The following is a 26,404-nucleotide window of genomic DNA, read 5'->3' on the forward strand; positions in this document are numbered from 1 at the left end:
ACACGCACACAAATGCACACACACACACACACACACACACACACACTGCATGACTGCCCCCCCCCCACACACACACACACACACACGCTGCCCCCCCCCACCCAGACACACACAAAGTAGAGAGTAGTAGAGCACTAAGACAGAAAAGCGTGTGTGTGTGTGTGTGTGTGTGTGTGTGTGTGTGTGTGTGTGTGTGTGTGTGTGTGTGTGTGTGTGTGTGTGTGTGTGTGTGTGTGTGTGTGTGTGTGTGTGTGCGTGTGTGTGTGCGTGCGTGCGTGTGTGTGTGTGTGTGTGTGTGTGTGTGTGTGTGTGTGTGTGTGTGTGTGTGTGTGTGTGTGTGTGTGTGTGTGTGTGTGTAATATTGTCAGCTGTCTAAATGAGAGTGGATACTCAAGGAGGGCGGAGAGGATCATAAAACACACACACACACACACACACACACACACACACACACACACACACACACACACACACACACACACACACACACACACACACACACACACACACACACACACACACACACACAGTGTCATCCTGTGTTGCTTACTGTAGTGTCTCCAGTCTGCAGTCTTGATGACTAACAGTAGAACATAATCGTTCCACCTCCTCCTCTGTCTTCAGGTGTTTCCCATAGACAGTAGATGTGTGTGAGGTCAGAGCAGAGACCAGATTGCAGATCTCCTCTGTCAGATAATACCCCTCCAGGCTGGGAGAAAGAAACACACACATCTGCAGCATTATGACACTGCACACACACAACTTACAACACACACACACACCCACACACAGACAGAGACACACAAACACACATACACATACATGCACAGGTACACACAGGCCCGTTGCGTTAAGGTAAGCAAAGTAGGCAGCTGCCTAGGGCCCCCGAGTAGGAGGGGCCCCCACGGACGACATGTTTTGTATTCAACCGCAATGACGATTTTAAATACCTTTTACGCTACTGTCATCTGTATGAAGGGCTCTGCTGCGAGGGCAGCAACAGCGCCTCCCGAATACCCGAATGCTCGAGGGGGCCCCCTTCAAATTGGTTTGCATCAGCGACAGCGTGAGGTCAAGTGCCGAAAAGCCCAACGACAGTATAGTCAAAATACCCCCAGCTGAAGGGGCCCCCCTTCCAATTGGTTGGCAGCGACAGAATCATGCACAATACAAACTGAAAAGAAAGCGAAAATATCTCTCTCAGAGGATGTTGCACAGACGCCAGTTTACTTTACATTTTTTGGCTCAAGCCAGTTGATTTTATAATAAAAGTTATATCGAAGACAACATATTACTCTCTGTACTGCAATCAAACTGTCCCAGGTCAGTGACATCGCACTGACAATCCGCTGTAACAAGCACTGGGCAAACGTCTTGAGATTGTTCAATAACGCGCCTTTTGTCGAAGTGGAACTGTTTTGGATGTGGTCAAATGTGAAATATTTCGGATAACACGAGTGAGTTGAGAGGAATCGCCAAATTGTATCACAATAGTCCCTCTCTTGCTATTAGCTATGGTGTGGAAATGAACGTGGAAGATGGTTATGGTCGTAAACGCATGGATAACAGTGAAAGGTCGGGATACATTATACGCGGTCAAGACAACGTTTAAGGTAAGGGCACTGGGTTAATATTTGTCCCCTGTCACAACTGCAATCACAGATTAACGCAGGTGGTTGAATGTCCCTTGGTCGCTATTCGTGGTTTGACTTCATTTATTACCAGAATATTACCTGGTCCAGAAGAACACACCCTTTCTGGAATGATGATTGCGCTTCGGTGATGTGTTATTTTTGAATGCCATTAATGTGAGTTGTTGCTGTAATGGTAGCCTATTACAATGCAAACATTTCGTGGGGTGAATGATGCAATACGAAACGCAGCGTGCAAGAAAAATGACTGAGCAGAAGGAGGGAGGTTGTCTGAATTCTCGCCTGGGGAACACACAGAATTCTTGCTTATCACCCGCCACTGTGCCTGCAACTGTTCATTAGTTTCTTAGCCATGGGTTTCTGGACTGTTCTGCTGTTTTATGAGTCAATAGTTCTTTTCACAAATGGTGCACCCTCTGTTGGATTTTAAAAGTGGTTGGAAAGATTAGACCTAATTCTTTGTGATTGGCAATGCAGATCATGATTTTGGTCGGGTCAAAAAACCTGATTGGGCCATATGCTCTCATGTGATGTTAAGATAGGCAAGGTTACATAGCCTATAGGCCTACACAACAGAACATTACTTCATGAAATCATGAGACTATTGAATTGAATTTGCCCATATTATAATAACTACAGGTAGATTGCATTATATTAGGTTTACATGGATTCTGTGACATTATTACATTAATGGTATGTGAGAATGACTGAAGTGCCACCCAAAAGCGGTCCTATGCGCCGTGACTTCCCAGAGCACCCCCCCCCAGGCCCCCAACAGCCCCTTTGCCTAGGGCCCCCAAAATTCTAGAAACGGGCCTGGGTATACACAGACACACAGACACACACACATAAACATACACATAAACACACACACACACACACACACACACACACACACACACACACACACACACACACACACACACTAACTGTTATCAGCATGTTGCCTGTTATCTGCCTGTTCTCTGGTCTAGTTCTGTTAGCTGCATGTTACCTGTTATCTGTCTGTTCTGACTGTGATCATTGAAAAGGGTGGGGGGGGGGATGTGTAGAGTGAATGTTTACAGGGATTAAAGTTTTTTAAAAATCCTGAGCCTGAACTTTTTGGTGCGTCCACGCGACCTACCACGCGACCCTATACGATACATGGTGAAACGAGAATTTCATTGCTTTTTAAGCTTAGTTACAGTTATGTTTATCTTATTTATCTAATTCTTATGTAGGTGCCATGTCAGGGTCAAAATGATGAATGACTTGAATGACTTTTGCAACTCGAATAGGGCCTACCAAGGAGACCAAAAGGGTGTCAATAGCGCTAATCATTATTACATAATTACATACTTATTATGCATAATATTGTAGTTACATAAGCTATTTCATCACAAAAGCATTAGAAAAGTATGTGTAGCAGAATATGAGCAGCTAAGATTGAAATACCATGACATGTTAGATACATAACAGAGGTAAAAGAATAATCTTTGGTTACTTAGGCCTAAGTGTTTAATCCTGCCTTAAAAGAGAGTCTCGTGGGATCACCGAGCAAGATGGTCGCATAGGAGGAGCGCTCCCACAGACCCACCACATTTACCCTTAAATTCGCTACTTATATGCGTTTCATCGTTGTGCAGTTTTTACTAAAGTAACTCTGACCACTTATAGACTGTTTACATTCGGAATTTGTGTATAATGGCGACGAGAACAGCTAAGCAAAGTTCCAATACACCAGCGGCTAAGCTAGCTGGAACTAGCAAGGGAGACAGTGAAAGTGTGCTAGCTTCCATGCAGCAGTCATTCGACAAAGCTATGAAAGAAATGGGAAGAGTTGGGAATCTTCTGGCGACCCTTCAAGCTGAAATTTCTGACATAAAAGAAACCAGCGCCGGGCTTCGTACAGATATGGACAGCGTCATGCAGCGACTGGATGAAGCAGAGAGTCGCATATCTCAACTGGAGGATGAGAATGTCCAGCTACGACAAGAAGCAAGTAAGAGCACTAAAGACTGTGAACAGTTGCGTTGTGCTGTGGAGGATGCGGCGAATCGAGATAGACGCCAAAACCTGCGGCTTATTGGACTGAAAGAAGGACTGGAAGGGAATAAGCCGTCCGAATGCGTGCGAACCATTATCTCCGAGGCTTTGGGGATTGAACTGGACAGGTCCGAGCTGCAACGAGTGCACCGCGTACCGACTGTAATACCAGATGACGCCGAAGATGATCTCCCACCAAGACCAATTGTCATCCGTTTCTTAAGTTTCTTGGAGAAGGAGAGAGTGCTGAACGCCACAAAACGGAAATACAAAAACAAGGAAGGTGTAAACTGGAAAGGCTGTCAGTTGTCATTTTTCCCTGACATGACGAGAGAAACGGCTGCGAAGAGGAAAAAGTTTAAGGATGTTAAAGATCGGCTACACACACTGAACGTGCGATTCACGGTGGCTTTCCCAGCAGAGCTGCGTTTCACTTGGCAAGGGAAGAAACTGAAGTTCACGGACGACAAAAAGGCAATTAACTTTCTTGACAGGCACACGCAGCGGCAGAGCACAGAGGAGGGGTCTCCTGTTCATGAGTCAGCTGACGAGTAGCCTAACTTCGGAATTCTCAACACAGTAAGGAGTATATTTCACGCTCTTGCCACTGAGCGTTCCAAGGCATATGGACAGTCACAAGCGTGAGTAGAATGGACAATTGAACTGCGTAGTCCTAATGCCATTGTAGCCCATTGGTTTGAAAATGTGGTTTCAGATGGCTTTACACAAATGATTGGTGATCAGGTCAGGGTCAAAAGGATAATTGTAGTATAAACGATGTTATTAATGATGGTTTTGGAGGGTAATGGGTGGGGAGGGGATTATTGGTGACCATCTTAACGTGCCTCATGGGCCTGTTTTGTGGGGGGTATCTAAAGGTAGATAGAGGGAGAGTGGGGGGTTTGGGGTTTACATTTTGTGTTTTTTGTTTTGGGGGGGTTTTGAAGAATGTTTGGTTAATTTGTGTGGATCGGCAGCTTGACAGCACCTCTTTTTTTCCTTCATGTTCTGGTTTATATTACTTAATATCGCATATGCAGCTCACATACACCCCAACACAGTCTACTGTAGCAAGCTTATTTTCTGAACAGATTTATTAATGAGTAACTGTGTTAGGATAATATCTTGGAATGTTAATGGTTTACATAACCCCATAAAAAGGAAAAAATGTTTATCATACTTGAAGTCACAACAAGCTCAAATAGCATTTATTCAAGAGACACATTTGATTGAGTCAGAGGCAGCTAAATTGAAGAGAGACTGGGTGGGCCAAATATACCATAGCTCATATAGTAGTAAAAAACACGGAGTTGCCATCTTAATACATAAAAGTCTAAATTTCAGTGTTATTAAGCAGCAAAAGGATGATGAGGGGAGGATTATATACTTACAAGCTAAAATCAATGGAGTACAAATTACTTTATGTAATATATATGCCCCAAATGAAAGTAATCCAGACTTCTTTCATAAAATTAATAAACTAGTGCGCAATGATGGGGCATACCCGATGATCATAGGCGGGGACTACAACCAAGTTTTGGATGGGGCCTTGGACAAAACTACCTTCTCTAATATTGTTCCAAAAGACAGAATGGCTATTGGTCTTCTGATGGAAGATATGGGTCTTACAGATATATGGAGGCTCGTTAACCCCAGGGATAAAGAATACACGTTTTATTCCCATAAACATAAATCACAATCCAGGATAGATTATTTTTTAATTAGTAAAGAACTTGTTAATAATGTCGCAGACTGTTCAATAGGACCGATAGCGCTTACTGATCATGCAGCTGTACATTTAGGAATATTGATTGGAGCAGAAGGCAATAGAGGAGGACGGTGGAGAATTCTATGTTTCTATGTTACAGGATCCAGTTTTTTGTAGCCAGCTTGAAAAGGATATTAATAATTTTTTCTTGGAAAATATAGGTTCAACGGATAGAATAGGTACAGTGTGGGAAGCTTCCAAAGCTTTTATCAGGGGGAGGCTTATAGCTCAGTGTTCTGCAAAGAAAAGAGAACAAATTAGGAAACTGAAAGACTTAGAAACCCAACTTAAAGAATTAGAGAAGAAACTGGCAGAGACACATACTGACGTACTGCTAAAAGACATCTGTGACCTTAAATTTCAAATAAATGATATTTACAATAGAAGGGCAGAATATGCTTTATTCAAGCTTAAAACTACTTATTACGAAAGTGGAGAAAAAGCAGGAAAGTTGTTAGCCAGGCAACTACGTCAAAAAGAGGCAAGTTATACTATTTCGGCTGTTAAAAACAAGAAAGGGGAATTGAAAACTAATACAAGCGATATTAATACAGTTTTTGCGAATTTCTATAGTCAACTGTACACATCAGAGATTGACCCTGAATTGAAAGAATATGATGCCTTTTTTTCTAAGATTAATCTACCACAAATGTCGAGTGATGAAAAAGAATTACTTGACTCTCCTATATCAATTGAGGAAGTTAAAAATGCAATTAAATCAATGAAGGCGGGAAAATCACCTGGCTTGGATGGCTTTCCCTCAGAGTATTATAAGAGATTTAGTGGCATTCTTGCTCCTATATTGACAGAAGTTTATGAAGAGTCTTTTTCAGTGGGCAAATTGCCAAATACATTTAATGAAGCGTTAATCTCCTTGATTCTTAAAAAAGATAAAGAGCCTGAAGATCCAGCTAGCTATAGACCAATCAGTCTTATTGATGTGGCAAAAGTACTAGCGTCCAGATTAGAGAATCTTTTGCCACAACTAATACATTCTGATCAGGTAGGCTTTATTAAAGGGAGAGCATCCTCTGATAATGTTAGGCGTCTATTGCACCTAATGCATCTCAATCATAACAATAGCAATGCAATGGCGGCCATGTCATTGGATGCGCGTAAGGCCTTTGATATGGTGGAATGGGGCTTTCTACACCACACTCTTAGAAAATTTGGATGTGGAGAAGGTTTTATCAATTGGGTAAAGATTATCTATTCAGACCCAAGAGCTGCAGTGATAACAAATGGAATAATATCAAGTTGTCACGAGGAACAAAGCAAGGAGATCCCCTCAGTCCACTGCTCTTTACACTATTCTTGGAACCTTTGGCCTGTGCAATAAGGAATGAGAGTAGAATTAAAGGGATTTTGCATAATGGAGACGAGCATAAAATGTTTCTTTATGCAGATGATATTTTGTTACTTCTGAATGACCCTCTGTTGTCAGTTCCTATTATTTTGTCCACAATAGAGTCTTTTTCAGAAATATCATAAGATAAATTGGGAAAAGGTTAGGTTAGGTTACGTTTCTTTATTAGTCTCCACGAGGGAGAAATTTGCTTTGGAGACAGGGAGGTTGCAGCATCATAAGGAACACATAGAACACATAGGACACATGACACCAACACAGAAAAACAAACAACAGTAAAACAATAGAAGAAAAACAGTGTAGGCCTACATGCTCAGAAGCACTGGATGTCCTAACCCACTGCCCCTGACCCATCCAGTCCATACACGCACCCCCCCTCCCACACACACACACACTCAGTGCACCCCCCCCATACACACACACACACACACACACAGCTCAGTAGCCCTCCCCCCCACACACACACACACACCGTCCTACAACCAACCACACCTTCACCCTGCAATAAATAACTAGGTTACATCCATTCCATAGTTTACATTAAAAAAATAAATAAAGATAAATAGTAAACACAGGGATACATTCATGTTTACATATCCCCCTCCCAGCTTTTACCCTAGTTTCCATCCCCACCAACAGTACCAACACTAGCTACAGAGGTCCATTTTGTCCCACTCAATCTCTCTTATTCCCTGTTTATTCAGTAGCTTGATTGAATGGGGTATAAAGGAATTTTTAAAACGATTATATTTGCACCAAGGGAGTCTGAACCTCCTCCCAGAGTTCAGAAAGATGTATTCTCCATTTAGTGCATGATCACCATCCGCTACAATGGCATTCGCCTGACTGATAGTGGCCTGCTCAAAGAGCTCCTGCGGGTTAAGGGGGGGCATTACCCCCATAATCTTACCTGCATTTTTAATAAGTCTTGAGATTTCTGCCCTGTGTTTAACTGTGAGATTGCCAAACCAGCTGGTAATCCCATAACGGAGAACAGACTCTATTGTGGCTCTATAGAAGATTAACATTATGTTTTTACACACTCCAAAGACTCTGAGTCTGCGCAAAAAATGGAGACGCTGGTGTATCCTGGCACAGACATTGGTGCGCCAGCTAAGGTCGCTATCTACAGTGCCCTCCATAATTATTGGCACCCCTGGTTGAGATGTGTTAAAAGCCTTAAAATAAATTCATTGTTTATTGCAGAAGAACACTGTCACACTGAAAATTGTAGTAAAATGTAGCCTTCAACTCAAATGAATTGTAAGAAAATAAAAAAATCCCTGACTAAAAAATAATTATTTTTCATTAAATGACCTGTACCACAATTATTGGCAACCTTAACAATTCCCAGGAAATAAATATAATTGAAGCATTTCTGTCATTTCTAAAGTAGTTTACAAAGTTTACCAGAGTATGTAGGAACATTTAATTAGTAATTCATCACTTCCTGTTTCCCTGGGGTATAAATATGACGTGACACCGAGGCCATTTCTCTTATCCACTCTAAACATGGGAAAGACAAAGGAACACAGCATACAAGTGAGGCAGATGTGCGTCGACCTTCACAGGTCAGGCAGAGGCTACAAGAAGATTGCCACTCAACTGCAGCTGCCCATATCCACTGTGAGAGGAATAATTAAGAGGTTCAAAACAACAGGAACAGTGGTAAACAAGCCTGGACGAGGACCCAAGTTTATTTTGCCACCACGCACAGTGAGGAGGATGGTAAGAGAAATCAAAAGATCTCCAAAGCTCACTGTTACAGAATTACAACAAATGGTAGCATCCTGGGGTCACAAAGTCTCCAAATCAACCATCAGGCGCTGTCTACACGCCAACAAGCTGTTTGGGAGGCATGCACGGAGAAAACCTTTCCTCACTCACAATCATAAACGCAAGCGTCTGGAGTTCGCCAAGCGGTATTGGGGCTTCAACTGGGACCGTGTGCTTTGGTCAGATGAGACCAAGATTGAGCTTTTTGGCAACAAACACTCTAAGTGGGTCTGGCGTACCACGAAAGATGCGCATGCTGAAAAGCACCTCATACCCACTGTGAAGTATGGGGGTGGGTCAGTGATGCTGTGGGGCTGTTTCGCTTCCAAAGGCCCTGGGAACCTTGTTAGGGTGCATGGCATCATGAATGCTTTGAAATACCAGGACATTTTAAATCAAAATCTGTTGCCCTCTGCCCGAAAGCTGAAGCTGGGTCGTCACTGGGTCTTTCAGCAAGACAATGACCCTAAACATATGGCCAAATCTACACAGAAATGGTTCACCAGACACAAAATCAAGCTCCTCCCATGGCCATCTCAGTCCCCTGACCTCAACCCCATTGAGAACCTGTGGGGTGAGCTGAAGAGGAGAGTACAGAGGAGAGGACCCAGGTCTCTGGATGATTTAGAGAGATTCTGCAAAGAGGAATGGCTGAAGATCCCTCTTTCTGTCTTTTCCCATCTTGTGAAACATTATAGGAGAAGATTAGGTGCTGTTTTGTTGGCAAAAGGGGGTTGTACAAAATATTAACACCAGGGGTGCTAATAATTGTGACACACATTATTTGATGTCAAATAATTATTTCTTTATGTGGGATTTTTCCCCACTGAATAAATGCACTTGTATTGAAGGTTGGATTTTTCTCTTTTTTTCCATTAAGGTCCCATATTATTTAGAAAAAAAAATAAAATAATTGGAAGCTAAAAAACACATCTCAACCAGGGGTGCCAATAATTATGGAGGGCACTGTATATGTACACCCAGGAACTTAACCCTTATGTTGTGTTCGGGTCATTTTTGACCCGTTTTCAAGTTTTAGTGTGAAAAAAACACACTTTAGTTTATTTTCTTGGAATAAGGCTTCATCTAATCCTCAGTCACAATCATTGCAACACACAAAAAATGTGTTTTATCATTTTAGTCAATTTTAAAGGTCCAAAAAAAAAAAGTTACATCTGTGGTGTTCAGGGTCAAAATTGAAAAAAAAAAGCTGTTGTTTGCCCCTTGTCTTTAGTTTGGTGATTTATGGTGAGGAAAATATATTTCTTGCCTGAAATTTTTTTTGCCAGCTTTTTCATATTCCAAATCCAATATGGCCGCCGGACAGTCCCATACACTACAATATGTCATACCTCCTGTTGTGAAAGGAGTACAGATGTATTTCTGGTGTCTACTCATATGTTTTCATGGTCAGGGAATCCATTTCTGCATTACAGTATATAATGAGATTTTTTGCACAGTTGTTTGCAAAATACATTTTTGCACATTATTTTTTCCAGAAAACGTATCAAAAATGCATAATGGCACCCAAACCTGTAGAACTGGTCTTATACTTTCCATAAAGTTGATGTGGCAATGACATAATGGTCCATGTTCATGGCATAGGGGATTCAGATGAATAGTGTGACTTTTTTCATGTTAATTGATGTGTTAATTTCCAATATCTTTGCATTTGATTGGTGGAATAGCTGTGACTCGGACAGAATTGTTATTTTGTATATTTACCACACTAAAATCATAAAAATATTGAAAAACACCTAGTCAACATATTTAAACATTGATTTTATGCACTGAAAAACTAATTTAGTTGACATTTGGTCTTTATCCTGCTATAAATCTCTTTGGGTTGGTTTGGACCTCAACACCACAAATGCCACTATTGATAATATTTTTCAATATTAGAGAAAAAAACAATAAAATAAATGTGGGGGTTGTTGTACTCTCATATCAGCTGTAATACATGGACAACATAATCACTAATTGTATCACTTTAGGAGGTATTAATAGTGAATTTATGCAGATTTTGATAGTTTTGGTCATCAAAAACGATTTGCATAATGTAAGATAAAAGACCAGTAAAGTCAAAAAGATGAATACATAAAGTAATATTTCCATGGATATGAATACATACCAAGTTAGCCATGAGATGAAAAACAATATTTGATGATAACTAGTGTTTTTGGGTATTTTATGGCTGAGTTTTGTTATCACGGGTCAAAAATGACCCGAACACCACAGGTGTATGCAGCTTACGAACACAACACAAGGGTTAAAAGTTTTAACCTGTTCATTGGCCTGGCCATGCACAGCCACTACACCCTGGCCACAGAGGGATTTGGGGTCTACCACCATCTCTACTGTTTTTTTAGTATTGATGTGTAGTAAGTGTGAATCACACCAATCAGCAAATGTATCTATAGCTGTTTGGTGGCTGTTTACCTTATCATTATCATTTTTAGAGAGCAGGCTAAGAATAACAGTATCGTCCGAGAATTTAATAATATACTGATTTGGCCCTGAACTGACACAATCATTCGTATACAAAGTGAACAAAAATGGTGAGCTGACGCAACCTTGGGGCGCGCCAATACTGCAACACGTTGTATCCGACAAAGTAGTATTGAACTTGACCCGTTGTGGCCTATTTGATAAAAAAGAATAATACCACTTAATTAAAAACGGATTTACATTCAGCTGAATTAATTTTTCAAGGAGAATGTGTGGCTGGATTAAATTAAAAGCAGAGCTGAAATCAATAAAAAGAAGTCTGGCGTAACCTGCGGGATTCTCTAGGTGTTTAAGCACTAGATGCATTATGGTTGCAATGGCATCTCCTGTGCTGCGGTTCTCAGTGTAAGCGAACTGGTACTTATCAAGAGCAGGTTGAACACTCGTGCGCAGTTTCCCAACCATTATCTTCTCGAAACATTTAAAAACATTAGAGGTTATGGCCACGGGCCGATAGTCATTATCCTCTTGAGGGCTAGGTTTTTTTGGGATCGGTAAAATGATTGAAGTCTTCCATAACTTTGGAATGCTGTGGGAGTCGATGGATAGTTGAAACAATTTAAGCCAAATTGGAGATAATTCATCCGCAAACGACTTCAGGGTAAAGGCTGACAGACCATCCGGACCTGTTGCCTTCTTGGAGTTTAAAAGTCTGAGTGTATGCCGATATCGAAAGGATGCAGTCAAACCATAATGACATTATTCCCGTTTAAGTGGGTTCAAACTGGAATGAAGTATCTAGGTATTAGACTTAACCCAGATTTGGCTAATATAATTGAGATGAATATGTCCCCTCTGCTTAAGAAGATTAAGCTGAATTTGGAAAAGTGGAGGATGATTAACCTAACATTATGGGGGAAGATCAATGTGATTAAAATGATAGTCTCCACTCAATTTAATTATATCTCAATGATGATACCAATACAGATTCCCAATACTATTTTCAAGCAATATAACAAGTTAATCACAGAATTTTTGTGGAATGGGAAAAGACCAAGAATTAAGCTTCAAAAACTATTTGCCTCACGATATGTTGGTGGAATGGCCCTCCCAAATGTGGAATTATATAATATTGCCTTTGAGATGAATAAAATGGCAAGGCATTGGGGTACCGGTGGTTCCCAGCCAGGGTGGGTCAAAATTGAAGAAGGACTTGTGTGCCCATCTGGTATGGTGGAATACATGTCACAGAAAACACAGGCAAAGGAGGCTAATTTAATCCTGGATCATTCACGATGGGCATGGGCAAGGGTGCATAAAATGTTGGGGATTTCACAATATAAACAAAGCTACTCTTCTTTATGGAGTAACCCCTCCATCTGTATTGGTAAAAAGGTATTTCTATGGCCAACTTGGTTAGAGAAGGGTATACGTACTGTCCAAGATCTATATAGAGATCAAACATTCATGTCTTTTGAGGAACTTAAACAACAATATAACTTAACTGACAAAGGGGATTTCTGGAGGTATCTACAGTTGAGAAGTTCAGTAGGAGCTGTTTTTGGCTTAAGAAGAGAGAACAAAGAAGAAAATGTGATGCAGGAGTTTTTTAATGCTCCGCCTATTATACACTTACACTCTGCCTCTGTTTTCTACAACAAAATGTCAAAAATTCAAACAAAAATGTGCGAAAATTTAAGAATTATCTGGCAGAAAGATCTTGATACAGACATTGATGAAGAGGTGTGGGAAAGTATTATTTCAAATGTGGGAAGGGCTACAAGGGATGCCAGGAATAAATTTATTCACTACAAAATTGTACATAGGTATTATTTTACACCAAGTAAGTTATGTCGAATGGGTTTAACAAAGGATGATAAATGTTGGAAGTGTAGCAAAGAGGTGGGTACACTTCTCCATGCATTATGGGATTGCCCCTTGATAATGCCCTTTTGGAAGGCGGTTTTGAAAAAAATTGAGGACTGGCTCAGTCAACCTCTACCAGAGTCTGCACAATTTTGCCTTCTAGGAGACAAATCATTGATGCCAGAGGGAATTCCAAAAGCTGAAGGTAGACTAATAATGACAGGTTTTCTGGTAGCGGCCAGAATTATTCTTCGTAAATGGAAGAGCCCACATAGACCAGAAATTAAAGAGTGGCTTCAACTTACCGTATGTCAGAGACAGCTGCCTATGAGGTCATGATTGCAAGGGTGCAGAAGGAGCCAAGTAAGGCTAGTCAGGCATGGGTGTATTTTGATTACAGTGTTGGTGGAAATTCTTAGGGGATTTGTGGTGTGATATGTGATATGTATTCTGAGTGTGGGTGTGTATATGGATGTGTCTGTGAATGAGTAGTTGATGAGTGCTGTCATGTTCTGTTGCTGCCGATGTTTGTTTGTGGGGTTTTTTTTTCTTTCTGTTTTTGAATGTCATTTGTATGTATTTGTGTTGTTGTTATTAAATCAAAATAAAAAAACTTTAATGACAAAAAAAAATCCTGCCTTAAAAGAAAAGAAAATGCAAATGACTGGACATGGCTGAATAATAATGCAAAATACTTTTAGTTTTAACGAATTACAAATGCAAATCAACTTAATTCATTAATGTCATTTTGGTGGCTACTATGGACTATATTGTCTGTGTCTGTAGATAGATGGGTTCTAGGTTTCTCAGCTGTACAGTCAGTCTGAATAGAGCCATGGATAGAGTTAGCTCTAGGTCAGTATTTGTGGTGCATGCCCTGCAAATATTTGGGCTACTCTCCTATTGGGCTATTCTCAGAAAAAAAGACTGCCTTGCTTCATTATCAAGCTCATGTTGTTCTGTCCATCACCAGAGAGCAGTGTTTTTGTTAGCCTTCAATCAATGACTAGAATTCCACTGAAAACTAAAGCCCATTAACAGATTGTTAAAAGCCATCAACAAGCCATTATGTGACATATTATTAAACGATCTCACAATCATCATGAAAACGGCACCTTGAGATGTGAATGTAGACGTAAAACGCACCAATGATAGGAATTATACACCCAATAACCAAACTTGTATTATACTGCAGCTAGTGGGATGAAACTTGCTGCTTTTTGCATGCAGACTGCCATCTTGCTAGGCGCTATTTGAGTCACTTTAAGTTGAACACAGCGCCAATGTCAATACTTTTGTTTTTTTTCCCATCGGAGATAATATCAGTTAATATGCAGGTGGTGTTTATAAGTAACCCGACTGCTCTTAGCAAAACATTAGCATAAAAGTTCGATAGTTAGCGCGCTAACAAAACTCAGCATGAGTATGGCATCTGCAACATGCTGGAGCTTTTTTGTTAAATTCTAACTAATAACAAATTATTCTCTCACTGTTGGCGTTCTCACAAGTAGTTGTAGATTGAAGAACATTTTCTTACAACCTCTTCCAACAACCCCAGAAAGTAATCTGGTGATTGATACATGAATCACGGTATCCAGCCATTATTTTGAATGGAACTACCGGTAGCATAATACACAGGCAGTGGTTGGCATAAGGAGATGAGACACAGATAAGCGTTCCGCCCGCCCGCTCCACACTCCGGGAGATGCTGTGACAGCTCTGTGTTAAGTTCTAAGTTGGGTTCAGAAATTATGAAGACACAGAGGGATCGAACGTCTGTGGAAAAAACAGAACCTTGAGTGTTGTTGACAGCTAATTATTAGCACTGAGCAGAGAAGTTCCATAAACACTGTGGTACTTATAGACATTCTGCATGTCCAAACACAATGTCCAGTTTCATTTATGTTTTTGACGACAATGACATCACCAATCCATAGCATGCAGTTTAGTGATCTTTACACATATTTCTGCTCACAGAGCAGTAAACGGTGCAAGGCGCCTTGCCATGTAGAGCGAGTTGTTGACACTGCTCTGTGACTGCGGCATGAGAACGGCGAGTCGGCGAGTGCGAGTAGACCACCGGCTGTGGTGGTCCGACCCGAGCAAGATACTGAAGTAGCATGCTTTCCTAAGACCTGCCCCCTTCTTCTCCTGACTGGTTAACAATGTCAGTTTTAGTGCGCTCCTTTTCTACCATTGGCTGACAAACGCAGGAGGGATTCCGCTTGTCTTTTTATTTATTTATTTACCGTCAATTTATTTTTGAGTACTTTTTTTTTTTTTTAACCCACGGTCAATCGCTGCAAGCCGGAAATCCTGAGAACTTTAATCCCTGTGTTTAGTACCTCAACTCCCGGGGTTTGCAGTCTGGATGACACCCAGCTGAAGAGGACACAGTCAGTGATGATGATGATGATGTGTCTGTGCCCCTCAGCGTCAGCTGTGTGAGACGTGAGGTGTGTGAGGTCATGGCAGAGACCAGATGAGAAACGCTCTTTTCTGACAGGGGACAGGACTGCAGCCTGGGAGAGACATCAGAATACAATAAAACAACACATTAACACTAGGCACACACCTCAACAACACACACACAAGTGTGTGTGTGTGTGTGTGTGTGTGTGTGTGTGTGTGTGTGTGTGTGTGTGTGTGTGTGTGTGTGTGTGTGTGTGTGTGTGTGTGTGTGTGTGTGTGTGTGTGTGTGTGTGTGTGTGTGTGTGTGTGTGTGTGCGTGTGTCTGTGTGTCTGTGTGTATGTTTTTTCACGCTGCCCAGTGGTGTTTTTCAGAATCACTAACCATTAAACCAGGGGTAGGGAACCTATGTCTCGAGGGCCCTTGAGGCCGTTTTATCTGGCCCCTGATATCATTATAATGTTTTGCAACTTCACATGAAATAGGCCTATGACATATTTTGCAGGCCTAAAGGAATCTTAGAAATTACATTTCCAATGCAATTAAGTTATATTCAGGGGACCTAGAAAAGGTGGGGACTGTTTTAAAGGTGTCTACCTTTAAAGATGTCTATATGTCTATATAGGCCTAAAGGTTTCTATATAGGCCTCCATTTTATGGGGAAATCCTGATTTGTGTTCATAGTACGGCCCCCGGAGGATTTTATGACCATGGTAGGAATTTGAAGTGGCCCCTCGAATTAAAAAGGTTCCCCACCCCTGCATTAAACCTTTCTACTAGCCACAGCTTTGCTGTCAGTACATTTTATTATGATACTATAAGCTCAGAAATTAAGTTGATCAAACAATTCGATCTGTGCTATAAACATTTAAAGTGTACAGAATAGGCAATCAAAATAGAATCATCTGAATGATCTTTCTTGGACATACATTTTGAAGTGACCCTTCGAATTAAAAAGGTTCCTCAACTGCTTGTGAGGAAATACATCAATGTGCTTGGCCACTCTGGTTTTTAAATGGTATTCTGAACTAAAGCAAGGATTGTTCAAGTTAGTTGAAAATAGACCGTCTCTGGTTAAATTAGTTCTACACCAAGCCTTTAGGTGGCAGTAAAATGTCGAAGTTTTGAGGCAACATTTCTTCATTAATATTTACAATTATTTATTGGAAATTAACATAATATCTTCACATGTAGAATATCTTCATTTTAGAGATGTTTTACTCTTCAATGTGCTTCTGTATATTTCTGGAGACATTCTGTGTGCCTAAAGACTGTCAGCTGTCCTATCGTAAATCAGTCAAGGTGTCAAGAGTTCCTGCTCTTGCAGTGGCTCAAGACCAAGTATAGCTGAGGGTCAGTCCACACTGACATGGCCGAAGGTCGGATAACTGGGCCTGTAGGCTCAAGGTCTGAGCCTACGAGCTGAGTTCATGGACACTAGCTATTGAATATGGTATGCTCCGCCCAAAGAGCCAATCGGTAGAGAAGATTCTGAATTGACCATGCTTGGTGACTTATTCTTGTACTAGTGTCATTGTGCTTAGCAGGGTGAACAGTTACCTTTTGAGGATGCAATGTGATGTAATGATGTCATACTTTGGTGTTTAAAAGAGCTGACTTGCTACGCTAGCGGAGAGAGAGCTGGGGAAGAGATAGGCCGGGTGGCTGCTGCCTTTTGTGCAGCATATTGGTGCTAGCAGGTCGCTATGCTATGGTATTGGGACACATGGGGCATTTGGCCACCATGGTTAGGAACTTGGGTTATGCTATTGGTAACTGTAATAACTTAGTTACTATGCTCTCTCACTTGCAATGTACAATAAATTGGTAATCTTGATGGCAATGGCATTCGTCTTCTCCTGTGATTTCCTGGCTTCTGCTTCCTTCACTGTTCTCCTGCACAAAGATGGGTAATGTATGCTTATGGCTGTTTGGGCCCAATTCACTAAATAATAACTAAGTATATAATGGTAATAACAATAACATAAATACTTGGGTATTAATTGGTAAATGGTAAACTTACACGAGTCAGATGGCGGGTGGTTATTCTATAGCCCAATAAAGTCTTATTAATTAATAAAAAGTTACCACAAAAACTAATTGGCACAATGCGAATTCCACACACAAGCCACAAAGAAAGAAGCCATCAACCGCGGCCAAAAACACCTTCCTGATTGAACAGAACCACGCGCTGTCTGTGTGGTTTCACTGTTACAAGTTTCTTGGCGATATGGGGGAAAAGTTCCTCACATACCAACGGAAAATGGGCTTCACATACATGTAAGTACATTTTACTCAACTGTGGTTTAAATTTTCAGTACTCAAGAGCGATTGAATAGCTCCTCTGAACACAGATCCGCCATTGCTAAGTTGTAACACAGCTGCTTTACATAGCTAAGCTGGTAGCTCAAGTCCCCTCAATGTGACTACACTAGTTGCTGCTGTACGCTAGTAAATTCTGATGACTTGCGAGCATCGTAATGACAAAATGCTGTGGTGAAACAGTGAATGTGTTAAGTATACTTGTTGATGGTAAATTGTTTGACATTGCTCGTTCTCAGTTGCCTTTCCCCTGCCTAAAGATAGACAAAGGCTACCGTTAGCATGCTATTGCGTTAGCTCATCAACTAGATGCTGGGCACTGCTCATTTTTCACGTCTGCCCGGCATTTCGCTGTTGAACTAACTCTTAGACGCCTTGCCAATGTATTTTACAGCGGCAAAAATGCATCTAGGCGACGTTGGCAAGACTGGTGTGCCGTCTGGGTATGTTGGTTTTCGATTCCGTGATTGTCGCTCCCAACGCAGGACGCTCCCCGGTCGGCTCGCTCCCACTAGCCAGACTATCGATCCCACCGCCATATAACGGAGCTAGTTATCTTTTTGATGTTAGTTTTTTGTTTCTAACCTTAACAGTGTATGATAATACGTGAAATATAATCGGTGGGACTACACATCCGGGAGTGATAGAAACACCTGGGACTACACGTCCGGGAGCGATCTCAGTTGGGAGTGTCCATCTATCTCCCTTGGTTTTCAGTGCTGGGCAGTAGCGAAGCGACTAGTTTAATTATATTCTCTAGTAGCTTGGTCGTAGCGTCACTACTATGTATCGAGTAGCTAACGTCCCTGTAGTTAAGCTATTTTTCCTCAAGTAGCGACGTAGTCTACAAAAGCTACAATTTGTCCCCCATCGATTTTACTCAATGATTTTTGTTTTACTTTCTCTATCCTGAAACCTAGGCAGTCACACAGGGGTTCCAAGACCCACCTGCGTAAAATCAAGTCAAAGGTGGGATATAATTTAGTTCCATGCTACTTTGAAACACCTTGCCCTTTCACCAAACCGACCGATTCTTCCTTGTTGCGTTCTATATCATGACAGCTAACCTTGAGTAGTTCTGGCGGCAGCTCTCAGTAACGCGAGCCCAATGTATCAGCGCGAGCTCAATGTCGACCAGAGTGGTCAAGTTAATAGAGCACGCCACCCCGAAATCAATGTCAAATACCCTGGCATTTGCAACAGTAGGCAACCTGTCCTTAAAAAGTATGGGTCCTCAAAACAGCACTTGTTGCACAAATAAGTGTACATGGCCTCTTCAAGAAATTGAAATTATGTATGATCACTTTTTCTTATTGTTTCACGTGGAGGTCTACTGACCTTGTCTAAATAATGTAGGCTAGTTTATGTCCATGTATTATATTAGGACCCAAGGTTAATGGGTTATTCTATTTGCCATGTTTTCACAGGCTGCTGTCTCATAATATGGCGAAGACGAGTCACCTGAAGGCCTAACTCGCCATAGAAGACTGAAAGAATGTAAGATTAACTTCTTTGTGACCAATATGACTTGCTCATTGATACATTTGCTATGTCAATATGAGGTGCATGGCGAATTATTTAATTTATTTGTCTCGCTTCTAGGAGCTGTAGAAACAACAGGGTGTTCTTTTTCAGGGTATTCTTTTTTATAGAACTGGACAGGTCATTTATTCGTTCCCCTTGTTTTTTGAAGTGTCCTGCAGGATGCTGTGTCCTGCAATCCTGTGTGCTGTGCTACAGACGCGTGTGGAGGTCAACCCAAAATGGGCACAGTCTCACCACAGAAGAGTGAAAGAGGGTAAGCTTAACCTATAGCCTACGTCAGGGTCGGGGAACCTTTCTTATTCGAAGGGCCACTTCAAATTCATCCGAGGGCCGTAAAAGTCCTCCAAGGGCCGTACTATGAACACAAACCAGGATTTTCCCTTTCACTTTAGGCCTATATTGAAGGCAGCCACATTTAAACAAACACCACCATCTTCAGGTTCCCTGAATATAACTTAATTGTTTTGCAAATGTATTTTCTAAGATTCCTTTACAAAATATGTCATATTTCATGTGAAGCTGAATAGCATTAAAATTATATCGGGGGGCCAGATAAAACTGCCTCAAGGGTCGCAAACGGCCCTAGAGACATAGGTTCCCCACCCCTGGCCTACATTGTCAATATGACTTGTGCTACTTTACAGATAAGTTGTCAATGCTGTGCATTGCTATGTTTTGATTCATTTTCTTACATCCTGCAGATCCTGGCAGGGAGACGGTAGTGTCCTGCAGAATGGTGATGGGCCAATCTTACAAGAGACCACAGAAAACTGATATAGTGTAAGATTATCCCTGTTGGGCTCAATAGGTCTTGCTTATTGACATATTTGCTATGTCAATATGAGGTGCATGGCGAAGTATTTATTTATTTATTTGTCTCGCTTCTAGGAACTATAGAAACAACAGAGTGCCTGCTGCAGTATGACGAGGACACCCTGAGCAGAGAGCTCCAATAGACCCAGGTCCAGTGTCTTGGCAGGGTGAAATGGCACTGATATGGGTATGTACTGATGTCAGTTAAAATTAATGAATGAATTAATTCTCATATCTGAATAATGTGAACACTGGATTTACCACACACACACACACACACACCCTAGGCCTAGATGATTTGGACCCAAGGTTACTTTTACCACAGCTCTGGCACATCAATTTTCATTTGTTTAATAACTGGGCAGGTCATTTATTCATTCCCCTTGTTTTTTGTAGTGTCCTGCAGGATGCTGTGTCCTGCAATCCTGTGTGCTGTGCTACAGACGCGTCTGGAAGCCAACCTGAAATAAGCACAGTCTCTCCACAGAGGAGTGAAAGAGGGTAAGCTTAACCTATAGCCTACGTCAGTGGTGGGGAACCTTTCTCATTCGAAGGGCCAATTCAAATTCATCCGAGGGGCCGTAAAAGTCCTCCAAGGGCCGTACTATGAACACAAACCAGGATTTCCCCCTTCACTTTAGACCTATATTGAAGGCAGCCACATTTAAACAAACACCACCTTCTTCAGCTTCCCTGAATATAACTTAATTGTATTGCAAATGTATTTTCTAAGGTTCCTTTACAAAATATGTCATTTTATGTGAAGCTGAATAACATTAAAATTATATCGGGGACCAGATAAAACGGCCTCAAGGGTCGCAAACGGCCCTCAAGACATAGTCCCTGGCCTACATTGGCAATATGACTTCAGCTACTTTATAGATAAGTTGTCAATGCTGTGCATTGCTATGTTTTTTTATTTATTTTCTTACATCCTACATATCCTGGCAGGGAGACATAGTGCATGAGACTATAGACTATATACTGTTGGGCTCAATATGACTTGCTTATTGATATATTTGCTATGTCAATATGAGGTGCATGGTGAAGTATTATTTTTAGGGGTGGGCATAGATTAATTTTTTTAATCTAGATTAATCTCACTGTAATTATGAAATTAATCTAGATTAATCTAGATTAATCTATATCAAAATGGCTCATTCAGAATAGGCACGCTAGCGAAATAATGACGGAAAAAAACCTAGGGGGTTTCTTAAGATGGCGCATTAGACCAGAGCTCATCTCTTTTTTTTCCAAAATGCATCTTATCAAAAAAAGGTTGATATTTGGTGATGAAAAAAAAATCACTGCAATATTTGAAAAGTGTTGTGAATATGTTAGGAAGCATTTACAGTCATAATATACTGACATTTCAAAATGAACAGTGCTATAAATTGTAGAGGCAAATATAGAAATCTATCAAACATTTAGACTATTTAAACAAAATGACCTCAACAATTCAGCATATCTAATGGGCAGAGAGAGAGAGAGAGAGAGAGAGAGAGAGAGAGAGAGAGAGAGAGAGAGAGAGGAGAGAGAGAGAGAGAGAGAGAGAGAGAGAGAGAGAGAGAGAGAGAGAGAGAGAGAGAATCTGCCACTGACTTTTAAAAAGGGCAGCGGCTCCAAGAGGGAGGAGCTGCGCAGCAAGTACAGCAAAGTCAGAGCCAGGCTACTAGATTTCTAAAGCTAGTTCTTCTAGACCCTAAAGCACTGGCCCACATCGATTTGGCCTAAACCTGACAGTTGATCTCTGCGTTAGAATTCCAGCGGAGTTACAACTCCAAATGAATTCAGTTTGCAAAAAAAAAAAAAAAGTCAAGCGCGATGACCGCGAGGTTGGCTATATCAAGCGCGACAACCGCGAGGTGTATTACCGTTTGACATGAGTCGCAAATGCGCGATCGTAACACAAACATTCAGCGAGAGTAGATATTGACAGTTTCAGTTTGACAATCTTCAAAATGTATATCACACGGTATGTTTTGCAATTATGGCACACGCACAGGCAAGATTTCTGGAACAGGACTGTTTGTGTTCCATGCAATGCGTGAGGAAATGTAGGCTATGTCGGGCTGGTACACTGTCTGCTTCCCCTCAAACAATAACGTCTATCTAGTCTACCACTTGTGAAAAAGCACTAAAACAACACCTACCACAGCAGAGAGATTAATGTTTACAGCATAGGCACAAACACTGTTCATATTTAGTAGGTCTGCTCTGCTGAGCAACAGGTGGAGAGGCGAAGTGACTGGAGGGCAGTCTGAAAGCGTCTGTCAATCGAACGCTATGGTGAAGCGCATCCCCAAACCCCAAATCCATATTTTGAGAATAGATTAACGTGCGATATTTTCTTTGTCGCGCGATAAGAGTCTCACATTATCGCAGCACGTTAACGCCGATAACGGCCCACCACTAATTATATTATTTGTTGTTTCTACAGCTCCCAGAAGTGAGACTGAGTGCCTGTTGCAGTATGACGAGGACACAGTGACCAGAGACCTTCAGTAGACCCTTCTGGCATGATTGGCGGCTGAAGAACATGAAATCAACAGCAATGTTTATAATGTTGTACATACCTGTATAGTCTGCATTAAAAGGCAGTACCTGTACTATTTTTTCCTCTTACTTTCATATTTACCACGTATTTACTATGAATTGACAACTTTTACTCAAATCCATTTTTGTATGTGCCCTGACTAAAACTATCCTTAAACCTAACCTGTCAGAGGTGTAACAACAACCTGCTCTTAGCAATGTGGCAGCAGTCTACTTGGATGCAGTGGGGAACATAGAACCCTTTTTTGAAAAAGCATTGTATGTTTCTGAGTTTTATGAATTGTGCCCTTCCCAAACATCATGCATAGGCTAGGCGTATCTATGACACGCTGATTTGAACCCACTATCGCGTGTGTCCAATACGCATTTTCAAGTTAAGTCGTGCTCCACAACGCCCTGTGACAGGTTCGGTTTAGGGATGGTTTTGGTTTAGGCACAATTTAGGTAGAAATTCGCCTAATCTCGCTGTTCTTGGTAAAAGTAAAGCAGCAGAAACATTACTTCACTGACAGGTTAGGTTTAGGGGTGGTTTTGGTTAGGGCACAGCAAAGCATATTTGCGTTTAGTAACAGAAATGCGCTGTGACAAAACAAAATCGCTGACACGGCGGGAAAACTGCGCAAACCTCGTCACGTGTCAAAAGTGCATGAAAGCGCTTTACCGGTGCGTTGAGGAGCACGCTTTAAATTCAAAATGCGTCGCACCAACACGCTGAATGCACTAGCGTGCGATACGTACGCTAAAGCATGATGACAGCCTGCCCAAACCTAATCTGTCGGTAATGAAATGTTTCCTAGTTGTACATTTGTGACCTGAGTGCTGTGTACATCACTGCATATAGAGTATATTGTTTGCAGGGTATGTGTGTAGTTGCATGGTTCTTGTCAAAGTGTGTGTACATTGTTTGGTGTGATATTAAAAGCGTTAAAAAATCATTTTCATTTCATTCATTTTCATTTTATCAATAAATTCACATCATGCATGCATGCTAAAGCCCCATCACAGTGCAGCCTATAATGATGTGAATATAATGATGTGAATATACTAAGTAAAATAAACCTAGGCATATTAGTAATAATAATTTTTGCATAATTATACGGACCTACTGTATACGGTCTGCATAAATTAATCCAACGTGGCCAATAGAAGGTCGTAGCTGCCGACCCTGCTAACCAATAGCGCAGCTCTTTTACTTTGAGCCACGTGTCTTTTTCGTCCAATAAGAGAAAGGCTAGTCCGCTTTCTGGGCTGGCTGTCATTGCCTTTCATGTGGTAATCGTTGGGCCATTAACACCCTGCTGTGAGACCTGCCCGCGGCTCGCGATTCGCTTCCGGGCGAGTTGAGTGTCACCAAAACTGTTAATTTTGATTCTCTCAAGCGCTCAAAATCAGACGAAAGTTAGGCAAGTCCGTGGACGATTAGGGACGAGTTCATTGTCACAAATCCCCCTTTTCGTGCTGTGTATGGAGAAGAAGGTGCTGTGTATATCCTTGAGAGTTTTACCCCATGGACTATTGATCACTGTGGTGCCATGTATCTAGTTCATGCCTGAGTATCTTTGCAACTGATACATTTCTGTCTATGGAAATTCAATTTTGAATTATGGGCACAAATAAAGAAGTAAACTCTGTGTGTGTGTGTGTGTGTGTGTGTGTGTGTGTGTGTGTGTGTGTGTGTGTGTGTGTGTGTGTGTGTGTGTGTGTGTGTGTGTGTGTGTGCGTCTTTGCATGTGTATGTGTGTAGTCATCTAGACAAGAAGAGACATCAAGAACACATGAATACCCCCCAACACACACACACACACACACACACACACACACACACACACACACACACACACACACACACACACACACACACACACACACACACACACACACACACACACACACACACACACACACACACACAAATGCACCCACACCCATACTGTATACAGATGGCGAAGAACAATTAAATTAGAGGAGCCTTTAAAGGAGTATACCACTATTTCGGGGCTTAATACAGTTAAAATCGTTGGCCCGGGTTTATAAAGGTGGTAAAGTGTCTTATTTTTCATGTAAGCTGTTGTCTTGCTTTAAGACAAGTTAAAAGAGGGAGCATGTCGCTAAGCTAGTGAAAGTCAATGGATCCTTATAGCATGCTACAATGCTACACGGATCCATCGACTTTCACTAGCTTAGCAACATATTCCCTCTTTTAACTTGTCTTACAGCAAGACAACGCTTAACATGAAAAATAAGACACTTTACCACCTTTATAAACCCCAGCCAACGATTTTAACTGTATTAAGCCCCAGAATAGTGGCATACCCCTTTAACCCTCCTGTTATCCTCAGATTTAGGTTACATCTGTGTGATACTTGGGGTCATTTTGACCCCAGTCACTTAAATGTCTACAAAACTAGTAGAGGCAAAAACTTTTGCACCAGTTTCTGCCTTAGATATTTACTGTTGCTCTGTTGTGGACATAAAAAGCCCTTTAGATGAGTCCTAGCACCCCCACACAGAGCCCACACACCAAAAAAACTAATGCATGACTAGGCAAAAATGTGCAACAACTGCCCAAAAGTGCCTTGAATTAGCTTTGGCCCTCGTCCACATCATACATATTCTTAGTTATCAGAGCCCTAAATGATCTGTTCTAAATAACTTATGTTTATGTATTTTACATTGTCTAGAGAGATTGGAACATGTATTAGCAAAATATTGATGTTCCCAGTGGGCCCTGAACCTCGCCCGGGATTTTAATTCACATCTAGGCCACTTTGATGGGGAAAATCGCTCACAATGTATTTTATTGGACTTATGTTAAAGTAGATGTTTTTAAGTTAACGGAAATCTTAAATTTACAAAGTGTAGGCTAATTCAAATTGAAACAAATAGGCTATGACAACAAAAAAAGAAAAGCTAATATTTGTATTTGAACAGGAGTTATTTGACCAATCAAACTGCATTTGCCATCACAAAAAGTTCTCAACAACTTGCCTGTATCTGTGGCTGTGAGTGTGGTTTACTGTGGAGTCAGGCTCCATGTTCTGTTTGTCTGATGCTCCACATGCATGGTACTAATGTGCAATAGTCCCGTGGTGTTAGGCCCACATGTAGGCTATGTCTTGTCCTTACTTAAACCAGTCTTGTTCAGGGATGCAAAATGAATTTCACATTCAATAACAATTGATATCCCCAATACATGTTTTTTTCATTCTGATTAAATAGTATTTCTTTTAAAATAGGCTTTACATAATATGGCCATTTTAATGAATGCTACTTTTACAGTAATATGAACAGAAGGCCTATCCAAGTCATTGCTTCGTTGCCAAGAACAGTTGACAAATACAGTTGACTTGAAAAAAAACAAACAATGATGACACGCCTTTGATGTGCAAAGCTGTTCCATGCCGGGTTGCCTACAAAAGAGCGATAGCAGCAAGAAGTCACCCTGCACTTGTAGCCTTGCTTGAGCGGATTTGACGCACACAGAGCGGTGAAGTAACGCCCGCTGAGATATCATATCAATTTACCCCCATCTCACGTTCTCGTCGCAACTGTCACTCACCAAACGTTTTATGCACATTTCATTGGCAAACATGCATGCCAAGATTGTCGTTGATCCTCATCCTGTTACTTGTGTTACTGGACTTCTTATTGAGCTTATTCACCTGCGCGCTGCTGTCATGCTGGGTCATTCCACGCCAAATCTCCGAATCATCCCGCACGACCATCTCAGATCTGGCAGAAAAAAATCAAGGAGGTTCACAAACGTCCCAATAGGAAAAGTGCAAAATTATAGCTCTCAACTCCTCATAGTTTTGTCATTAAATTTTTTTTTGTCAGGTACCCCCCTGACTCAT

The 26,404-nt window shown here is 41.3% G+C and overlaps 1 protein-coding gene and 1 long non-coding RNA gene across 3 annotated transcripts in view; one reads left to right on the plus strand and one right to left on the minus strand.

The window, feature by feature from the left end:
• The window catches only part of LOC134443920 (NLR family CARD domain-containing protein 3-like), a 48,713-nt gene that overhangs the window by 891 nt on the left and 21,418 nt on the right, over window positions 1–26,404 (minus strand). Inside the window, exon 4 of the mRNA XM_063193441.1 lies at window positions 15,250–15,426. Coding sequence (XP_063049511.1) covers window positions 15,250–15,426 — 177 coding nt within the window. The remainder of the gene's footprint in view (window positions 1–15,249; window positions 15,427–26,404) is intronic.
• On the plus strand, window positions 17,430–20,814 carry LOC134443915 (uncharacterized). 2 transcript variants are annotated; one of them, XR_010033776.1, is made up of 6 exons: window positions 17,430–17,594; window positions 19,064–19,133; window positions 19,330–19,434; window positions 19,883–19,961; window positions 20,070–20,181; window positions 20,391–20,814. It is a non-coding gene; the product is annotated as an uncharacterized LOC134443915 (long non-coding RNA). The 2 variants fall into 2 exon arrangements; XR_010033777.1 differs by lacking the exon at window positions 17,430–17,594 and adding an exon at window positions 18,278–18,605 and having other exon boundaries at window positions 19,064–19,434.

Source organism: Engraulis encrasicolus, unplaced genomic scaffold (assembly GCF_034702125.1).
Source record: "Engraulis encrasicolus isolate BLACKSEA-1 unplaced genomic scaffold, IST_EnEncr_1.0 scaffold_39_np1212, whole genome shotgun sequence".
Classification (NCBI taxonomy): Eukaryota; Metazoa; Chordata; class Actinopteri; order Clupeiformes; family Engraulidae; genus Engraulis; species Engraulis encrasicolus.